Here is a 20,089-nt window from a genome sequence, read left to right as displayed (position 1 = left end):
TGTTTTTGTTCCTGCCAGCAGTACCGGATCTGACAGCTGAAGTAGAGGCCACCTGGGGACTCGGGACTTCAGTGTACTGCAGGTCTTCGTTGGGGGCGGAACCTTGTGGGCCCCGGCTCTTCTCTGGACAGGCGTCTCCTACCCTCGGGCCTGCCCACACGTCACCTGTTGTATTTTGTAATTGATTGTCTAAAAGCAGTATTCGACCTGTTGTGCACATTTGCCACAATAAATTGTATTTATTGGACTATCTATTGACCGTTCATTTGCGCCCCCTGTTGTGGGTCCGTGCATTACACTTTCCCCAACAGGATATCTCGGCCAACGTTATGGATCCCGAGGGGCGTCAACCATCTGTTGAACAGCCAATGGAAGAGCAGGGTGCACAGGCGTCTGCAGGAGGTGTGATTGGTGAGTTGCAGCAAATCCTCACCGCTTTTACTGCTCGGTTGGATCTAATGACCGAGCAGAACGTCATCCTCAATCGTAGGATGGAGGCTCTCACCGCGCAGGTGGAAGCGCACGCTCAGGGCGCTGCTGCAGCTCCTCCTCCTGCTGACCCGGTGCCGAATATAGACATTCCACTGGTCATTCTACGACCCCCCCACCATCCCCTGAAGCATACATAAGTCCCCCAGAGCCGTACGGGGGTTGTGTGGAGACATGCGCAGACTTTTTAATGCAGTGTTCGGTCGTCTTTTCACAGCGTCCCATGATGTATGCGTCGGACGCCAGCAGGGTGGCTTATGTAATTAATTTGCTTCGAGGCGAGGCACGCGCCTGGGCTATGGCGCTCTGGGAGCAGAATTCACAGCTCCTTACCTCTTATACTGGGTTTGTGAGGGAGTTAAAAACAGTATTTGATCACCCAAGCAGAGGCGAGGCTGCTTCTATGGCGCTGCTGTCAATGAGACAGGGGCGTCGGAGTGCAGCTGAGTATGCGGTCGACTTCCGCACTGCGGCTTCGAGGTCCGGCTGGAATACCGCTGCACTCCGCGCCGCCTTCGTAAACGGACTGTCGTCAGTCCTGAAGGAGCATCTGGTGGCTAAGGATGAGCCACGGGATTTAGATGGGCTTATTGATCTGGTCATACGATTAGACAACCGATTGGAAGAACATCAACGGGCGCGAGACGAAGGACGTGGCCGGGCACACGCCGCCCCTCTCCCTTCCCAGCCCGAAGCAGCCCCGCCTTCCCCACGCTCCAGAGCCAGAATGCTCCGTGTGACGACAGCTCCCCCTGCTGACGAAGCTATGGACACGAGCAGGGCCAAAATAAAATTAGAAAACAGACAGAGGAGGCTGGCCCGCAGAGAGTGCTTTTTCTGCGGCTCTGACGAGCATCTGCAGAAACAATGCCCCAAGCGGTTATACATCAACGCTCGCCCTTAGAGATTGGGCTAAGGGTGGGCCATAACACACACGCGGGTACTGCACAAAAATCCGCACGAATCCCAGTTGCGATCCTCTGTGGGGATTTAACCCTTCAAGCCCCAGCACTAATCGACACGGGGTCAGAAGGGAATCTGCTAGATAGTATCCGTCCAGTAAACTGTACAACCTCTCACGCCCCGAGCGAGAATCGATGGAGACCTACATCCGGGACTCTAGCTGCCGGGTTGATCCGGAACTCGTCCTCCCCATTAGGTGCTGGTTTCTTTTTTGTGGGCAAGAAGGATGGCGGACTCCGTCCATGCATTGATTTTAGAGGGCTGAACGAGATCACGGTTCGCAACCGATACCCATTGCCCCAGTTGGATTCAGTGTTCACGCCCCTGCATGGAGCCAAAATATTCACTAAATTGGATCTTAGGAACGCGTATCACCTGGTTCTGATCCGGAAGGGAGACGAATGGAAGACGGCATTTAACACCCCGTTAGGTCACTTTGAGTACCTGGTTATGCCGTTCGGCCTCACTAACGCCCCCGCGACGTTCCAAGCATTAGTAAATGACGTCTTGCGGGACTTCCTGCATCGGTTCGTCTTCGTATACCTAGACGATATCCTCATCTTCTCCCCGGATCCTGAGACCCATGTTAAGCATGTACGTCAGGTCCTGCAGCGGTTGTTGGAGAACCGGCTGTTTGTGAAGGGCGAGAAGTGCGAGTTCCACCGTACTTCTTTGTCCTTCCTGGGGTTCATAATCTCCTCCAACTCTGTCGCCCCTGATCCAGCCAAGGTAGCGGCGGTGAGAGATTGGCCCCAACCGGTAAGCCGTAGGAAGCTGCAACAGTTCCTCGGCTTCGCTAATTTCTATCGGAGGTTTATCAAGGGCTATAGTCAGGTTGTTGGTCCCCTTACAGCCCTGACCTCCCCAAAAGTTCCCTTCACCTGTTCGGATCGGTGCGAAGCTGCGTTTAGGGAGTTGAAATGCCGGTTCTCTACTGCGCCAGTTCTGGTGCAGCCTGATCCTAGCCGCCAGTTTGTTGTGGAAGTAGATGCTTCTGACTCAGGGATAGGAGCCGTGCTGTCCCAGAGCGGGGAGTCCGATAAAGTTCTCCACCCCGTGCCTATTTCTCCCCCAGGTTGACCCCAGCAGAGCGGAATTATGACGTCGGCAATCGGGAGCTCCTGGCGGTGAAGGAGGCCCTGGAGGAGTGGAGACACTTGTTGGAGGAAGCTGTGGTTCCAGTCACGGTTTTCACTGACCATCGGAACCTGGAGTATATCCGGACCGCTAAGCGTCTGACGGGGGACATGGAGAACATCGTCAGGGAGGCCCTGACGCCTTACCCGGACCCCGGCGGTGGACCGCCTAACCGTTTGTACGTCCCACCAGACGCTAGGACTGCAGTTTTGGACTTCTGTCACGGTTCTAAGCTCACCTGCCATCCAGGGGTGCGAAGGACCGTGGCAGTCATTCGGCAGTGGTTCTGGTGGGCGTCTTTGGAAGCTGACGTCCGGGAGTATGTCTGGGCCTGTACCACCTGTGCCAGGGGCAAGGCAGTCCACCAACCGGAGAAGGGACTCCTCCAGCCGCTGCCAGTGCCTCATCGCCCCTGGTCCCACATCGGCCTGGACTTCGTCACGGGTCTCCCTGCGTCCCAAGGAATGACAACAATCCTGACGATAGTGGACCGGTTCTCCAAGGCGGCCCACTTTGTGGCCCTCCCGAAGCTCCCGACGGCCCAGGAGACTGCAGACCTCCTGGTCCACCACGTCATACATCTGCATGGTATCCCTGCGAACATCGTCTTGGATCGTGGTCCCCAGTTCTCCTCGCAAGTCTGGAGGAGTTTCTGTAGGGAACTGGGGGCCACCGTGAGCCTTTCGTCCGGGTCCCACCCCCAGACCAACGGACAAGCAGAGCAGGCTAATCAAGAGCTAGAACAGGCCCTACAGTGTTTGACCTCTGCACACCCGACGGCCTGGAGTCAACATCTGTCCTGGATCGAGTACGCTCATAACAGTCAGGTTTCGTCAGGTTTCGGTTTAGTCATCAGTCCAGTGAAGCTGAAACTCCCAGCTTCACTGCGGATTCACCCCGTGTTTCATGTTTCAAAATTGAAGCCGTACCACACCTCGGACCTCTGCACCCCCGGACCGGCGCCGCCTCCTGCCCGCATCATCGACGGGGAGCCTGCGTGGACAGTCCGCAGGCTCTTGGATGTTCGCTGGAGGGGTCGGGGTCTCCAGTATCTGGTGAACTGGGAAGGTTACAGACCTGAGGAACGCTCCTGGGTGAAACGGAGCTTCATCCTGGATCCGGCCCTCCTGGCTGAGTTCTACCGGCGGCACCCCGACAAACCTGGTCGGGCGCCAGGAGGCGCCCGTTGAGGGGGGGGGGGGTCCTGTTGTGTGGGCCGCCCGAAGAGGAGGTACTGCTGGCCAACGCCAGAGGGCGCCCTGCCTGTAGTCGGGTTTCAGGCACCAGAGGGCGCAGTCACTACCCAGGATCCAGGACTGACAGCTGTCAGCAATCACCATCATCGCCACTATAAAAGCCTGGAGGAGACACCACATCTCTGCCGAGATATCAGTTTACCACTGAGGTAAAACTCTCAGCCGTGTCTGTGCTCAACGCACTTCTCATTGTCTTTCTTTGAAACCTTTGCAGGAGGACCTGTTATTTTCAAATCAGCTGGGAGCTGGGTTTTGGATGTTGAAGAGTGACGGACTTCACTCCTCTTTCCAAACCAGAGAAGTAATAGTCGGTCTCTGCACGTTTCTGTGTTTTTATGTCGGAGGTGGAGATTCTTCCACAAAAGGAACTTAAATGAGTTGCTGACTGCTTACTGGGTGTCCACACACCCACCTGTTTTTGTTCCTGCCAGCAGTACCGGCTCTGACAGCTGAAGTAGAGGCCACCTGGGGACTTGGGACTTGGAGGCTTCAGTGTACTGCAGGTCTTCGTTGGCGGCGGAACCTTGTGGGCCCCGGCTCTTCTCTGGATAGGCGTCTCCTACCCTCGGGCCTGCCCACACGTCACCTGTTGTATTTTGTAATTGATTGTCTAAAAGCAGTATTCGACCTGTTGTGCACATTTGCCACAATAAACTGTATTTATTGGACTATCTATTGACCATTCATTTGCGCCCCCTGTTGTGGGTCCGTGCATTACACTTTCCCCAACATTTCCATGATGAAACGCTTTCCTGTAATCAATCGCTCATTCGTAGGATGTGTTTGTGGAACTCTATAATCTTATATTCAGTTAAAAGGATCCTAAGAACAAAATGTATGTCAATATAATGTCTAAGTTTATGAAGTTTTCTCTGAGTCTCTCGGCATCTGAAACATGAGTGAAATTACACACCCAAGTGGGTGGAGTTTTATGATGTGAAGTCCACTTTAAAGTTCAGAACATTTGTGTTCTTGGGCCGCTTTTTGTCTTTTTTCCTTTCTTTTGCTCCCTCATCTCTCTCTCTCTCTCTCTGACTTCTTTTTGTTTTTTGCAAGCGCTTTAGGGCTGAAACAGGGCCAGTTAAATAAAAGTTACCACATGGATTCATCCGTTGTTTCATGCCTTTTGTTAACTTTTAATAACATGTCAGCCTGATAACTTTTAAAGCTTGTCAAATTTTTCACTTTTAGAAGATAACTTCCTCGCTGAGCTTTTCAGAATAAGAAAAGTGTTACAGAAAAGTGTCTTTTTTCCTTTTCTTGGATCTTTCTAATGTTGCTTTCAAACTTTTAACTTTTTCTAATTTCACAAAGACTTTTAATCTGGTTCCACACATTTTTGAGGACACCAGAGTACCAGTTTTTAACAAACAGCTAATCCTTTCATCCGTGGTCAAACAAGTCAAGACAGACTTGCTGAGTGCCTCAGCCATCCTGCCGGCAAACCAAGCTGAAACTGCACCTGGTATCACCGGGGAAAACCAGCGGTTCAACCCCAGAACCAGGCAAGCTCAGGGCGAACCCTGCCATCAGAGATGGATGAGATTGGATCGTTCCACATCTTCAAAGGATCAGCTAAGTTAAAGGTTCCAGCAGGGCTTGGTTAAATGGTACAAGGTGGCTTTTATACATAATTTAGAAGATCTTCACTTAGCTTGGAAAAAGAGTCTGTTGCTCTATAAAAAAGCCCTCCGTAAAGCTAGGACATCTTTCTACTCATCACTAATTGAAGAAAATAAGAACAACCCCAGGTTTCTTTTCAGCACTGTAGCCAGGCTGACAAAGAGCCAGAGCTCTATTGAGCTGAGTATTCCATTAACTTTAACTAGTAATGACTTCATGACTTTCTTTGCTAACAAAATTTTAACTATTAGAAAAAAATTACTCATAACCATCCCAAAGATGTATCGTTATCTTTGGCTGCTTTCAGTGATGCCGGTATTTGGTTAGACTCTTTCTCTCCGATTGTTCTGTCTGAGTTATTTTCATTAGTTACTTCATCCAAACCATCAACATGCAGCTAGAGTACTGACGGGGACTAGAAGGAGAGAGCATATCTCACCCATATTGGCCTCTCTTCATTGGCTTCCTGTTAATTCTAGAATAGAATTTAAAATTCTTCTTCTTACTTATAAGGTTTTGAATAATCAGGTCCCATCTTATCTTAGGGACCTCGTAGTACCATATCACCCCAATAGAGCGCTTCGCTCTCAGACTGCAGGCTTACTTGTAGTTCCTAGGGTTTGTAAGAGTAGACTGGGAGGCAGAGCCTTCAGCTTTCAGGCTCCTCTCCTGTGGAACCAGCTCCCAATTCAGATCAGGGAGACAGACACCCTCTCTACTTTTAAGATTAGGCTTAAAACTTTCCTTTTTGCTAAAGCTTATAGTTAGGGCTGGATGAGGTGACCCTGAACCATCCCTTAGTTATGCTGCTATAGACGTAGACTGCTGGGGGGTTCCCATGATGCACTGTTTCTTTCTCTTTTTGCTCTGTATGCACCACTCTGCATTTAATCATTAGTGATCGATCTCTGCTCCCCTCCACAGCATGTCTTTTTCCTGGTTCTCTCTCTCAGCCCCAACCAGTCCCAGCAGAAGACTGCCCCTCCCTGAGCCTGGTTCTGCTGGAGGTTTCTTCCTGTTAAAAGGGAGTTTTTCCTTCCCACTGTAGCCAAGTGCTTGCTCACAGGAGGTCGTTTTGACCGTTGGGGTTTTACATAATTATTGTATGGCCTTACCTTACAATATAAAGCGCCTTGGCGCAACTGTTTGTTGTGATTTGGCGCTATATAAAAAAATTGATTGATTGATTTCTTTAATAATTTTCTTAATAATAATAATTCGGTTCAAAATTCAGCACTAAATTCAAGTCAGATTAATTTACTTAATTCCTTAAATTTTATTTCCCTGCTTTCTTTCAATGTGTCATAAGGAACAAAATGTGTTCATAATAAAATTATTTAATCATTGTTCATACACTCAAAATGCTATTAACCTGTTAATTTCTTTGTATAATTGTAAATGCCGTGGTTTTCATTGTGTTCAGGTGGCAACGGTGTTGATAAGTCGTATCGTAGAAGTTACGACGTTTAAATTTGAGACTGATTAATGAGTTGAGACTGATTAAGGATTATTGCTTACTGATTGATTAATAATGTTTAAATTAAATTTCCGATGTCTTTAAAACATAGGTGGTGCCCTGATAACTTTGAGGTAATTAAATACTGTTCCAAATAATTATTAAGCCTTAAAATTAATTATTTTGGTCCCCACTGGTTAGGCCCAGTCCAATTTAATCCAATTTTGACTTTAATAATTATTGAATATTTAAACTTGCTACATCTTCTGTGGTTGCTGTGTGTGGCAAAAGTTTAAAGTTTAACAACTGCAAATTATTAATTTTATTTACGCTACACCATCTATCTGGTGCAGCCAGAGGAAATGTGAGCATCCCATCTGCCTTTTCCAGTTGCTGAGGTCCTCAATCTTGTGGCACCTGTAATCTGGATGAGAAAAGTGTGCTACCTGGCCATTCTTTCATATTGCAGGCAGCAGTGGTGGGCACAGATAACCAAAAAATTAACTTTGATAACAGATAGTCAGATAACTGAAAAGTTATCTTCGATAATAAGAAGTTATCTTCAGAAGTGCCTAACTCCGTGGTATAACTCACAAACTCGCAGCTTAAAGCAGATAACCCGTAAGTTGGAGAGGAAATGGCATCTCACTAATTTAGAAGATCTTCACTTAGCCTGGAAAAAGAGTCTGTTGCTCTATAAAAAAGCCCTCCGTAAAGCTAGGACATCTTACTACTCATCACTAATTGAAGAAAATAAGAACAATCCCAGGTTTCTTTTCAGCACTGTAGCCAGGCTGACAAAGAGTCAGAGCTCTATTGAGCCGAGTATTCCTTTAACTTTAACTAGTAATGACTTCATGACTTTCTTTGCTAATAAAATTTTAACTATTAGAGAAAAAATTACTCATAACCATCCCAAAGACGTATCGTTATCTTTGGCTGCTTTCAGTGATGCCGGTATTTGGTTAGACTCTTTCTCTCCAATTGTTCTGTCTGAGTTATTTTCATTAGTTACTTCATCCAAACCATCAACATGTCTATTAGACCCCATTCCTACCAGGCTGCTCAAGGAAGCCTTACCATTATTTAATGCTTCGATTTTAAATATGATCAATCTATCTTTATTAGTTGGCTATGTACCACAGGCTTTTAAGGTGGCAGTAATTAAACCATTACTTAAAAAGCCATCACTTGACCCAGCTATCTTAGCTAATTATAGGCCAATCTCCAACCTTCCTTTTCTCTCAAAAATTCTTGAAAGGGTAGTTGTAAAACAGCTAACTGATCATCTGCAGAGGAATGGTCTATTTGAAGAGTTTCAGTCAGGTTTTAGAATTCATCATAGTACAGAAACAGCATTAGTGAAGGTTACAAATGATCTTCTTATGGCCTCAGACAGTGGACTCATCTCTGTGCTTGTTCTGTTAGACTTCAGTGCTGCTTTTGATACTGTTGACCATAAAATATTATTACAGAGATTAGAGCATGCCATAGGTATTTAAGGCACTGCGCTGCGGTGGTTTGAATCATATTTATCTAATAGATTACAATTTGTTCATGTAAATGGGGACTCTTCTTCACAGACTAAGGTTATGGAGCTCCACAAGGTTCTGTGCTAGGACCAATTTTATTCACTTTATACATGCTTCCCTTAGGCAGTATTATTAGACGGCATTGCTTAAATTTTCATTGTTACGCAGATGATACCCAGCTTTATCTATCCATGAAGCCAGAGGACACACACCAATTAGCTAAACTGCAGGATTGTCTTACAGACATAAAGACATGGATGACCTCTAATTTCCTGCTTTTAAACTCAGATAAAACTGAAGTTATTGTACTTGGCCCCACAAATCTTAGAAACATGGTGTCTAACCAGATCCTTACTCTGGATGGCATTACCCTGACCTCTAGTAATACTGTGAGAAATCTTGGAGTCATTTTTGATCAGGATATGTCATTCAATGCACATATTAAACAAATATGTAGGACTGCTTTTTTGCATTTATGCAATATCTCTAAAACTAGAAAGGTCTTGTCTCAGAGTGATGCTGAAAAACTAATTCATGCATTTATTTCCTCTAGGCTGGACTATTGTAATTCATTATTATCAGGTTGTCCTAAAAGTTCCCTGAAAAGCTTTCAGTTAATTCAAAATGCTGCAGCTAGAGTACTAACGGGGACTAGAAGGAGAGAGCATATCTCACCCATATTGGCCTCTCTTCATTGGCTTCCTGTTAATTCTAGAATAGAATTTAAAATTCTTCTTCTTACTTATAAGGTTTTGAATAATCAGGTCCCATCTTATCTTAGGGACCTCATAGTACCATATCACCCCAATAGAGCGCTTCGCTCTCAGACTGCAGGCTTACTTGTAGTTCCTAGGGTTTGTAAGAGTAGAATGGGAGGCAGAGCCTTCAGCTTTCAGGCTCCTCTCTTGTGGACCCAGCTCCCAATTCAGATCAGGGAGACAGACACCCTCTCTACTTTTAAGATTAGGCTTAAAACTTTCCTTTTTGCTAAGGCTTATAGTTAGGGCTGGATCAGGTGACCCTGAACCATGACTTAGACTGCTGGGGGGTTCCCATGATTCTTTCTCTTTTTGCTCTGTATGCACCACTCTGCATTTAATCATTAGTGACTGATCTCTGCTCCCCTCCACAGCATTCTCTCCCTCAGCCCCAACCAGTCCCAGCAGAAGACTGCCCCTCCCTGAGCCTGGTTCTGCTGGAGGTTTCTTCCTGTTAAAATGGAGTTTTTCCTTCCCACTGTCGCCAAGTGCTTGCTCACAGGGGGTCGTTTTGACCGTTGGGGTTTTTACGTAATTATTGTATGGCCTTGCCTTACAATATAAAGCGCCTTGGGGCAACTGTTTGTTGTGATTTGGCGCTATATAAATAAAATTGATTGATTGATAAAAAAAAATAAACCACCCAAAAATGTATCGGAAGTTACAGATAAATGCCAATATTATCTCTGGCACATTTACAACTACAACAAGTTTAATAGTTTCTAGTAATATTAAAAGTAACAACAGACCCAAACAATGAGACCACACTTTTTTCTTTCAACATGCTGCTCTTGCTGGAAGCGCTTGCTTACTACAGCACTCCCAGCACAGAGGTATCCTGAGAGCAGCCATAACGCCAGCTCTCTATCAATTACACTACTCCGGTCAGGCGGAGGTCTTGAAAAATAAAGTCATGCTGAGTTATGGTTTTGATTTATAAATAACATTAATACCGATAGAATAACTCCATTAATGTCAATTCTGTCATTTGTAAAAAGTAAAAATATAACATATATCTTTTAATGTTGAATAATGCACTAATTCTGAGGTTTTGTAACAAACAGACAGATCGCAAAGGATTCTGGGTAAAAGTGCTCTGCTAAACACTGATTGGTTCAGTCATTCATTATGTAAACCAACATGTTAATGTGACGTCTGTCGTGTGTTGGTGTTTAAAGATAAATGTGCTTTTGTAAAATATTCCATTTTTTTATTTGTAAAAACAGGCATTTTTACGGAGCCCTGCAAGTGTCATCGCAAAATGTTTTGCATGTGGAGAGAATGTGCGCACATTTTATGATGTTGTAAAACATGCTTTACACTGTGCGATATGATTTTTCATGCAGGAATTTTTTGGACCGAGTTTCAGGTTAATCGTGCATCCTGCATCGTGTAGTGTACATGGAGTATCAAGCTGCGGTCAACATCTGACGACCACCTCCTGATCGTCGATCGTATGGTCAAATGAGAATCAAACCTGTTTGATATATTATTGTGGTCAGCCGTCATGAGGGTTTCCTGCTGCTGAAAGCTACAAGCATCCAAACGCTTGCACTGTGCCTGTGCAAACACTGCAGAGCTGGCTTGTAATGTTATTATTATTATTATTTTGCTGTTGTTTTGTTTTGTTTTAAAACTTCATTTGTAAAAAAAAAAAAAAAAAGCCATTTCCAAAGCCAAAAAGTTGATTTGACAATCATCTGATATAACCGGGGTCAAAATAAATAGAACACTGCCATCTACTGGTTCCCAGACACTTAGTACTTAGGGCGAACACTACTGACCAGTACATGGCAGTAGAGGCCTTGAAAACAAAATTCCAGCTAATCCCTGTCTGCTACATTTAAAATACATGGAATTTAACACACGCAAATATAAAACCAACGTCTATAAACGCAGAGAATGTATTCAAGAGAGTTTTAGGCACTAGAGTTTAATGCTGTTGTCCGTGGAGCCTGAACAGAGTGTCTGAAATGCAGTTATCTTGTCGTGACGTACTGAGATTACATCATCGTACCCATAATGCACTGCGGGGCAGAGCATGTGCTCACAAAACCTTAAAAATTAGCACATTACTTTAAAACTAAAACATATATCTGATATTTTCACTTTCTAAAACTTCAGACATGACAGTAATTTTAAATAACTTGTCCAAAATTAGTTTGGTTAAAATTCGAACCATAACTTAAAAATGTATGCCTCTGGATGACTTAGGTGATATTGCCAGCATATCGGTATGGTGTTAAAGGAAATGTTTTTTGTTTTTATTTTTTGGCTGTTTCTTCTTTGTCTGTAGAGGATCAAGGCCCTTTTCATACAAGCAGTTCTCTTCTGTTTGCAGAGGTTATTATTGTGCGTCTGTTAAAAAACTTTTAACAGGTGGGTGCTGAACTGATTTTAAATTTTAACAATGCTTGTTGTTGTTCAGCTTTGTTTATTTTATCGGTTTAAAAGTTATCGAACAAAAATTAATTGGAAGATAATTGATCCGATAATGTTTTTTAAAGTTATCTAAAAAGATAATCTGATAATGAAAACATTATCTTCGATAATTATCTGTTATCGGATTATCGGAAGTGTGACCACCACTGGTAGGCAGTAAGTAACTGTTCATTGCAGTAATTCCACCATTACTAAAGGATCCTGTTGTTGACACACTGTACATGGCAACCATCATTTTACGCATGTTATTGCCATGACTAAACAAAAGCTGATGGCTCTACCACCCCATCAATCAAATCCTCTCTTAGGCTACTGTCAAATTACAGAGAAGAACTTGTATGTATAACCATTTTGATGTTATGCCACAGAGAGGTGAAGGCTATACTGCTTTTTTGTTTTCCCCTCCAGAAGCTTTCATATTGGGTTTATCTCAAGATCTAGTGGTAATAAAATGTTGTCTTTGGTCTTAAATTAATCTCTCATTTTCTCCTGATATTCCACAAGATTGAAGATATGTTATGAATTAGCTACAGTAGCTAATGTTACATTAGGAGGGACAGTCTGGAGAACATTAGATCAGTAGAAATTAGTAATTTCTATTTGTACTTGGTGCTTCTCACCACTGAGAAGTGGTCGATTTAAGCTGAAGGACTGCGGCAGTTCTTCAATCTCTGAAACCCTCTGGTACATGGCTCTGGAGAGATGGTCTGCGTGGTAGAGGCTGCCCAGGATGATGCTGGAGAAGTACATTGTTTCAGTGAAGTAGGTCATCAATGAGCCTTGAAATCCAACCACATTCCATCTGCGGGGATAGAGCAATGAAAGAGTTCATTCTATCAGCCTAGATAGCCACAACGATCTAACTTCATCTAAATTTGACATGGTATTCTCATAGTTTACACAAGAAGACAATGTAGGAAAAGGACTTAATCTGAAAATATAATCCTGATTTCAAAAGTCACCAGATGCTTGTGGCTCCATGATGTTTAATAGAGAAGTCTAATCTTAGCTCTACAAGACTAAATGGCACCTTCAGAATAGCAGCTTCCAGAGCAAAGGAGTGATTGCAGCATCCCAGTGTTGGGCACAGAAAAGGCTGGTTTGGTTATTATCATAATATTTGGATCCCGGCCAATATATCAGTTGTAATATCGACTGATATGAGTCTTTCACAAACATATCTGTATTGACATCATTTTTGCCTTTTATTTTACTGAATAAACAATGCAGAAAAACACTGGCTGATGGAAATGGTGTCATTACGTAGCTTGTTGTCAGCCACAGTAGAGGGGCAAGGATAAGTTTCCATAAGTTTCATATTGTGAATATTGTGGCAATCTGACAGCATTGCTTCTAATGGGATGGCTGGGATCCCCATTACCTCTTAGTCACATTAGCTACAAGAGACAACTGCAAAGCAACCAGGTGCCTTTCATTTCGGTAACAAAGGACATTTTACTGCAACAAGAAAGACATGGTTGCTAGGCAGCCAGACCGGAAAATCACTAAGGGCCTTTGGGCAAGGTCCTTAATCCCCCAGTTGCTCCAGGTGTGTAGTGAGCGCCTTGCATGGCAGCACCCTGACATCGGTGTGTGAGTGTGTTTGTGTGAATGGGTGAATGTGAGGCATAATTGTAAAGTGCTTTGAGTGTTTGATGCAGATGGAAAAGCGCTATATTAATGCAGTCCATTTACCATTTAGGGAGGTCAAAATAGACAAGGCCTGTTATATGCAAATGGTGAGTCATGCAACATGCCGACTGCCAATCTGAGTGAAGGCAGTGTGAGTGCAGTTTAATGTACCTTGGTTGGATGTTAATGATAAGAACGCTCATGTTTTAACTGCAAAACAACAAGCCTCAAATACATCTGTGTCATAAGGGTTTGATAATTAATTGCCATATTTTATGTATATATCAGCAGATAAATTGGTATTGTCAAATTTTTACTCTCTGACAGCTGGATTGGCACCCAAAAAATCTGTTGGGCTTTAATAATGCTAACAGCTACCTTCAGTAATACCATCATATCACACCATCACATCACCTGGCGATTTTGTCACTGCAGGACATGGTAAGAAGCCTTTCGCCCTGAAGAACCCCGTCCCACGTCTGAATGGTGTTACTGGAGCGTACAGGGATGGTTCCTTCCCCAGATTCAATTTTAGTGCGGAGCTGCCCACGAGCTTTTCTGTTTGGATGTCTATCTCCATGATCTGGGACAAAATCATAATGAAACAAAGAAATAATTATGAACAGACATCTAGTACATTTTTTCTACATGCTACAGTGGTGTTTGTAGACCCAAAGGAATTGAAATGAATTGCGATTATACTGAATTTATTTAGTTAGCGTGTGCTGTGGACCTTGTGAAAATTAATATGCAACATGAATAGTATTGATTTAAATTAGCCTTAGATTTTATATAAAGCAACACAAATAGTTTATAAACATTTACATATAAGTGTGTCACTCTTGATGCATCAAATGTAGTAATAATATTAACATAGGAAATTTTTCTGGAATTGTTAACACAAACGTGAAATTCAGGTCCCTGAACAGTGTGTTATATGGTCTGTATCCTAAGTTTTTCAACAGGCAACACAGCAATGGTAAATTTAAACTATTTTATTTCTGGAAATTACATATTTTTCCAAATGAAAACCACAATTCTGTGTCCAACAAAATTAACAGACAAATAAAGTCCATATATTTTCTCAGTTTTCCTTGAATCCATATTTTTTGCTACTGTTTTTAACTGTATTCACATCCATCCACTGGGAATGTCAAATTCATTGAATAGATTGTCATAATTGTGGACTGCAACAACAAATGTACAGTAATACAGAATGTGAAATCAGAAAAGTTTTAACGGTATGGAAAATCAATCAATCAATCAACTTTTTTCTTATATAGCGGCAAATCACAACAAACAGTTGCCCCAAGGCGCTCTATACTGCAAGGCAAGGCCATACAATAATTATGAAAAACCCCAACGGTCAAAACGACCCCCTATGAGCAAGCACTTGGCTACAGTGGGAAGGAAAAACTCCCTTTTAACAGGAAGAAACCTCCAGCAGAACCAGGCTCAGGGAGGGGCAGTCTTCTGCTGAGACTGGTTGGGGCTGAGGGAAAGAACCAGGAAAAAGACATGCTGTGAAGGGGGGCAGAGATCAATCACTAATGATTAAATGCAGAGTGATGCATACGGAGCAAAAAGAGAAAGAAACAGTGCATCATGGGAACCCCCCCACAGTCTACGTCTAAAGCAGCATAACCAAGGGATGGTCCAGGGTCACCTGATCCAGCCCTAACTATAAGCCTTAGCGAAAAGGAAAGTTTTAAGCCTAATCTTAAAAGTAGAGAGGGTATCTGTCTCCCTGATCTGAATTGGGAGCTGGTTCCACAGGAGAGGAGCCTGAAAGCTGAAGGCTCTGCCTCCCATTCTACTCTTACAAACCCTAGGAACTACAAGTAAGCCTGCAGTCTGAGAGCAAAGCGCTCTAATGGGGTAATATGGTACTACGAGGTCCCTAAGATAAGATGGGACCTGATTATTCAAAACCTTATAAGTAAGAAGAAGAATTTTAAATTCTATTCTAGAATTAACAGGAAGCCAATGAAGAGAGGCCAACACGGGTGAGATATGCTCTCTCCTGCTAGCCCCCGTCAGTACTCTAGCTGCAGCATTCTGAACCAACTGAAGGCTTTTTAGGGAACTTTTAGGACAACCTGATAATAATGAATTACAATAGTCCAGCCTAGAGGAAATAAATGCATGAATTAATTTTTCAGCATCACTCTGAGACAAGACCTTTCTGATTTTAGAGATATTGCGTAAATGCAAAAAGGCAGTCCTACATATTTGTTTAATATGCACTTTGAATAACATATCCTGATCAAAAATGACTCCAAGATTTCTCACAGTATTACTAGAGATCAGGGAAATGCCATCCAGAGTAACGATCTGGTTAGACACCATGCTTCTAAGATTTGTGGGGCCAAGTACAATAACTTCAGTTTTATCTGAGTTTAAAAGCAGGAAATTAGAGGTCATCCATGTCTTTATGTCTGTAAGACAATCCTGCAGTTTAGCTAATTGGTGTGTATGCTCTGGCTTCATGGATAGATAAAGCTGGGTATCATCTGCGTAACAATGAAAATTTAAGCAATACCGTCTAATAATACTGCCTAAGGGAAGCATGTATAAAGTGAATAAAATTGGTCCTAGCACAGAACCTTGTGGAACTCCATAATTAACTTTAGTCTGTGAAGAAGATTCCCCATTTACATGAACAAACTGTAATCTATTAGACAAATATGATTCAAACCACCGCAGCGCAGTGCCTTTAATACCTATGACATGCTCTAATCTCTGTAATAAAATTTTATGCTCAACATTATCAAAAGCAGCACTGAGGTCCAACAAAACAAGCACAGAGATAAGTCCACTGTCCGAAGCCATAAGAAGATCATTTGTAACCTTCACTAATGCTGTTTCTGTACTATGATGAATTCTAAAACCTGACTGAAACTCTTCAAATAGACCATTCCTCTGCAGGTGATCAGTTAGCTGTTTTACAACTACCCTCTCAAGAATCTTTGAGAGAAAAGGAAGGTTGGAGATTGGCCTATAATTAGCTAAGATAGCTGGGTCAAGTGATGGCTTTTTAAGTAATGGTTTAATTACTGCCACCTTAAAGGCCTGTGGTACATAACCAACTAACAAAGATAGATTGATCATATTTAAGATTGAAGCATTGAATAATGGTAGGACTTCCTTGAGCAGCCTGGCAGGAATGGGGTCTAATAAACATGTTGATGGTTTGGATGAAGTAACTAATGAAAATAACTCAGACAGAACAATCGGAGAGAAAGAGTCTAACCAAATACCGGCATCACTGAAAGCAGCCAAAGATAACGATACATCTTTGGGATGGTTATGAGTAATTTTTTCTCTAATAGTCAAAATTTTGTTAGCAAAGAAAGTCATGAAGTCATTACTAGTTAAAGTTAATGGAATACTCAGCTCAATAGAGCTCTGACTCTTTGTCAGCCTGGCTACAGTGCTGAAAAGAAACCTGGGGTTGTTCTTATTTTCTTCAATTAGTGATGAGTAGAAAGATGTCCTAGCTTTATGGAGGGCTTTTTTATAGAGCAACAAACTCTTTTTCCAGGCTAAGTGAAGATCTTCTAAATTAGTGAGACGCCTTTTCCAAAATGCGGTATGGAAAACTAATAAACAGACAAACAAATAAATAATAATAAAACAATGCTTCTTACCTTTGCTTTGTCTTCTGTTGCATTACAGACTATATCAACCCAAGATATGAGGGGCGATTGAGAAGTTTTGAGCCTGACCTAAATAAGTAAGGTGTGAGTAAGGTTCTCCATCTTTTGCATTCTGAGAAACCAACATTTCTCAGCATTGCACCCAGTTAGTCAAAACGTCACACATTCTGGAGAAATGTTGGGTTCTCAGAATGCAAAAGATGGTTAACCACACCCTACTTTTTCTGGGTTAGGTTTAAAAATTCTCAATAGCCCCTAACATTTCATGTTTTGTGTGGTCAACTTTGTATATGTGTTCACATTCTTTCCTAAATTTCAGGCCTGCAACAGATTCCTAAAAAGTTGGAATGGGGCAACTTAGGGTTAGCAATGGTGTAAAATATATAAATAAGGTGCAGCACGATGGCTTAATGGTTAGCACTGTTGCCTCACAGTAAGAAGGTTGTGGGATCACTTCCCACCTGGTCTTTCTATGTGAAGTTTGCATGTTCTCCCCGTGTTACTGTAGGTTCCCTCCACGTGCTGACATGCAAGTTAGGTGAACTGGTGACTCTAAAATGACTATAGGTGTGTGGATGAGTTTGTTCATATGTGGCCCTGCGATAGACTGGTGGTACATCCAGTGTGTATGCTGCCTCTTACCCAGTGACTGCTGGGATGGGCTCCAGCCCCCATGTCCCTTACCTGGAATAAGTGGGTTTATATAATAGCTGAGTGGATCTTTGTCATTTGATTCATGCTGTCGTGCTATGGGGTTGTGTCAGTGCCCTTGGAAAATGGAATTTACACTTCTGGAATGCAGCATTAATGCAGAAAGGTATATTGAGATTTTAAAGTAACGTAAGCTGTCTTGAAAACAACACTTTTTCCAGGAACGCCCAAACATTTCTCAACAAGATGATGCAAAACCACATTCTGCACAAAATACAAAGCCATGGCTGTGGAGAAAGAAGGTATCGCGTTCCTCTGTGCAAATGTAACCAGTCCAAACATTCATTTGTTCCATTGTCCATTAAGCTTATCAATGAACAAGTTTAAAATTGCACTTTTTTCTTACCTTTTCTCTCATGGGCTAAATTTTGCACATCTTTCTGGTCAAATGGTTAAGTTGTTAAATGGCTGTGTTGTTTTAGTAATTTATAGTTGGTTGGTTGTAGTGATTTTATGCTCATTTTCACTGTTTTAAAGGTTATTTTATTGTTGGTTGTATTTACATTTTTGTGGTTTTCATTGTTTTAAATGTTGTTCTTGTTTTATTGTTTGTGCAGTAGAACTCCCCTCATGCACCAAGCCAAATTTCTTCTAAGGGACAAAATTAATAAAGAACTTTGAACTTTGTATGGATACTGGACTAGCCTGCCTTGCCTGCAGTCTTGACCTGTCCCAATTAGAGTTTAAGGATCTCCCCACTGGCCTTCACAATGGCAATGGAGATAATCATTAGAGCATCTCGATGAGTGGTTGGAGGGGAATGCCTGAAGAGCGGGGCTTTGGCTTCTTCCAATCAGGGTGCATGTGGATGACATGATGACCATGACAACAACCAAACACCTGCTGGACAAACTCCAGGGAAACATTAGATGGGCATGAATGGAGATTAAATCCAGCAAATCTCGCAGCACCTCCATCGTCAAGGGCCAGCTTGCCAATGAGAGGTTCCACATCAATGCTGAGCCAGTACCAACTATCCTGGAGAAGCCCATCAAAAGCCTTGGTTAGTGGTACAACTCAGATCTTAAAGATTCAGGCAGGATACCATCAGTGGCCTCATGCAGATCAATAGCACAGCTCTGCCAGGTAAATTAAAGCTCTGGTGCTTTCAGTTTGGGCTGCTGACCCTCCTCGTGATCAATTTCCATCTATGAGGTCACCCTATCCCTCAACAATCGGCTGGAGCGGTTGGTGAATGCGCATGTAAGGAAATGGCTAGGATTACCCAGGTGCCTCAGTAGCATAGGCCTTTATGGAAATGGAGACCTCTCCCTGCAAATCTCAAGCCTGGTGGAAGAGTATAAATGCTTTAAAGTGAGGCTTGAAATGACCTCACAGAATCCTGAGATCCTCTCGTCATAACTGCTGCTCCCACTTTAGCCACAGGGAGAAAATGGAGGTCAGGTGCAGCAGTGGCACAGGCAAAGTCTGCTATAAGACATCATGACATTGTGGGCCAAGTCCAACATGGCAGAGGGGGCCTAGGTTTGTGAGCAGCAACAACAACCACATGGATGGAGGTGTGGCTCCATCCAGAGATGGGTGTGGGTGTCTTCTCCTGCAGGCCTTCCGTGTTGTGCACCAACATGGACTCCCAAAATTTCCTGTATATACGTATTGTCAATTGTGTTGGTAGCATGGCCCAAGTAGAAGGTCACCCCTTTGAATTTGGTCTGCTTGAGGTTTCTTCCTCAAATCATCAGAGGGAGTTTTTCCTTACCACTGTCACCTGTGTGCTTGCTCTAGGGGTTGGTAAGGTTAGACCTTACTTGTGTGAAGCACACTTTATTGTGATTTGGCACTATATAAATGAAATGAATTGTAACTGAAAATTGAATTGGCAGAAGGCTAGTTGAACTGAACATTGGCGACTGATGGTTGATGAGGTGCGCCACCAGGAGGAAGAGGACAGGTGTGCCAGAGCTGTGTCCCAAGCCAAGCAAGGCCGTTGGATGAGGTGGGATGGTGTTGAGAAGAGGAAGATCACTTGGAGTGAGCTGTGGAACATGGAGTCTAATATGCTGAGCTTTACTATCAGAGCCTCATATGATGTCCTACCCTCTCCAACCAATCTGCATCTCTGGTTTGGAGAGGATCTGGCCTGTCTCCAGTGTCTTGCCCCAGCAACCCTAAAACACATCCTAATGGGATGCGAGACAAGGCTTATCCAAGGCAGATACACCTGGTGCCACAAGCAAGTGCTATATGACTGGCCGCTGCACTGGAGAGCAAGAGGTTAACCATCAACACCATGCCCCTAGAAGCCCAGACTACCTTCCGCCAACCAACGTCTTTCATCATTATGGAGTTCCACAAGGTTCTGTGCTAGGACCAATTTTATTCACTTTATACATGCTTCCCTTAGGCAGTATTATTAGACGGTATTGCTTAAATTTTCATTGTTACGCAGATGATACCCAGCTTTATCTAT

The 20,089-nt window shown here is 43.3% G+C and overlaps 1 protein-coding gene across 1 annotated transcript in view; it reads right to left on the bottom strand.

Moving 5' to 3' along the window:
- LOC117513496 (double-stranded RNA-specific editase 1-like) overlaps positions 1 to 20,089 on the bottom strand; it is a 150,704-nt gene that overhangs the window by 7,412 nt on the left and 123,203 nt on the right. The window contains exons 7-8 of the mRNA XM_034173672.1: positions 13,703 to 13,871; positions 12,277 to 12,458 (exon numbers count right to left, since the gene is read on the bottom strand). Coding sequence (XP_034029563.1) covers positions 12,277 to 12,458; positions 13,703 to 13,871 — 351 coding nt within the window. The remainder of the gene's footprint in view (positions 1 to 12,276; positions 12,459 to 13,702; positions 13,872 to 20,089) is intronic.

This window comes from Thalassophryne amazonica, chromosome 1 (assembly GCF_902500255.1).
Source record: "Thalassophryne amazonica chromosome 1, fThaAma1.1, whole genome shotgun sequence".
NCBI lineage: Eukaryota > Metazoa > Chordata > Actinopteri > Batrachoidiformes > Batrachoididae > Thalassophryne > Thalassophryne amazonica.
Note: the sequence above shows the minus strand (reverse complement) of the source record. Positions and strands in the feature narration are given on the sequence as shown.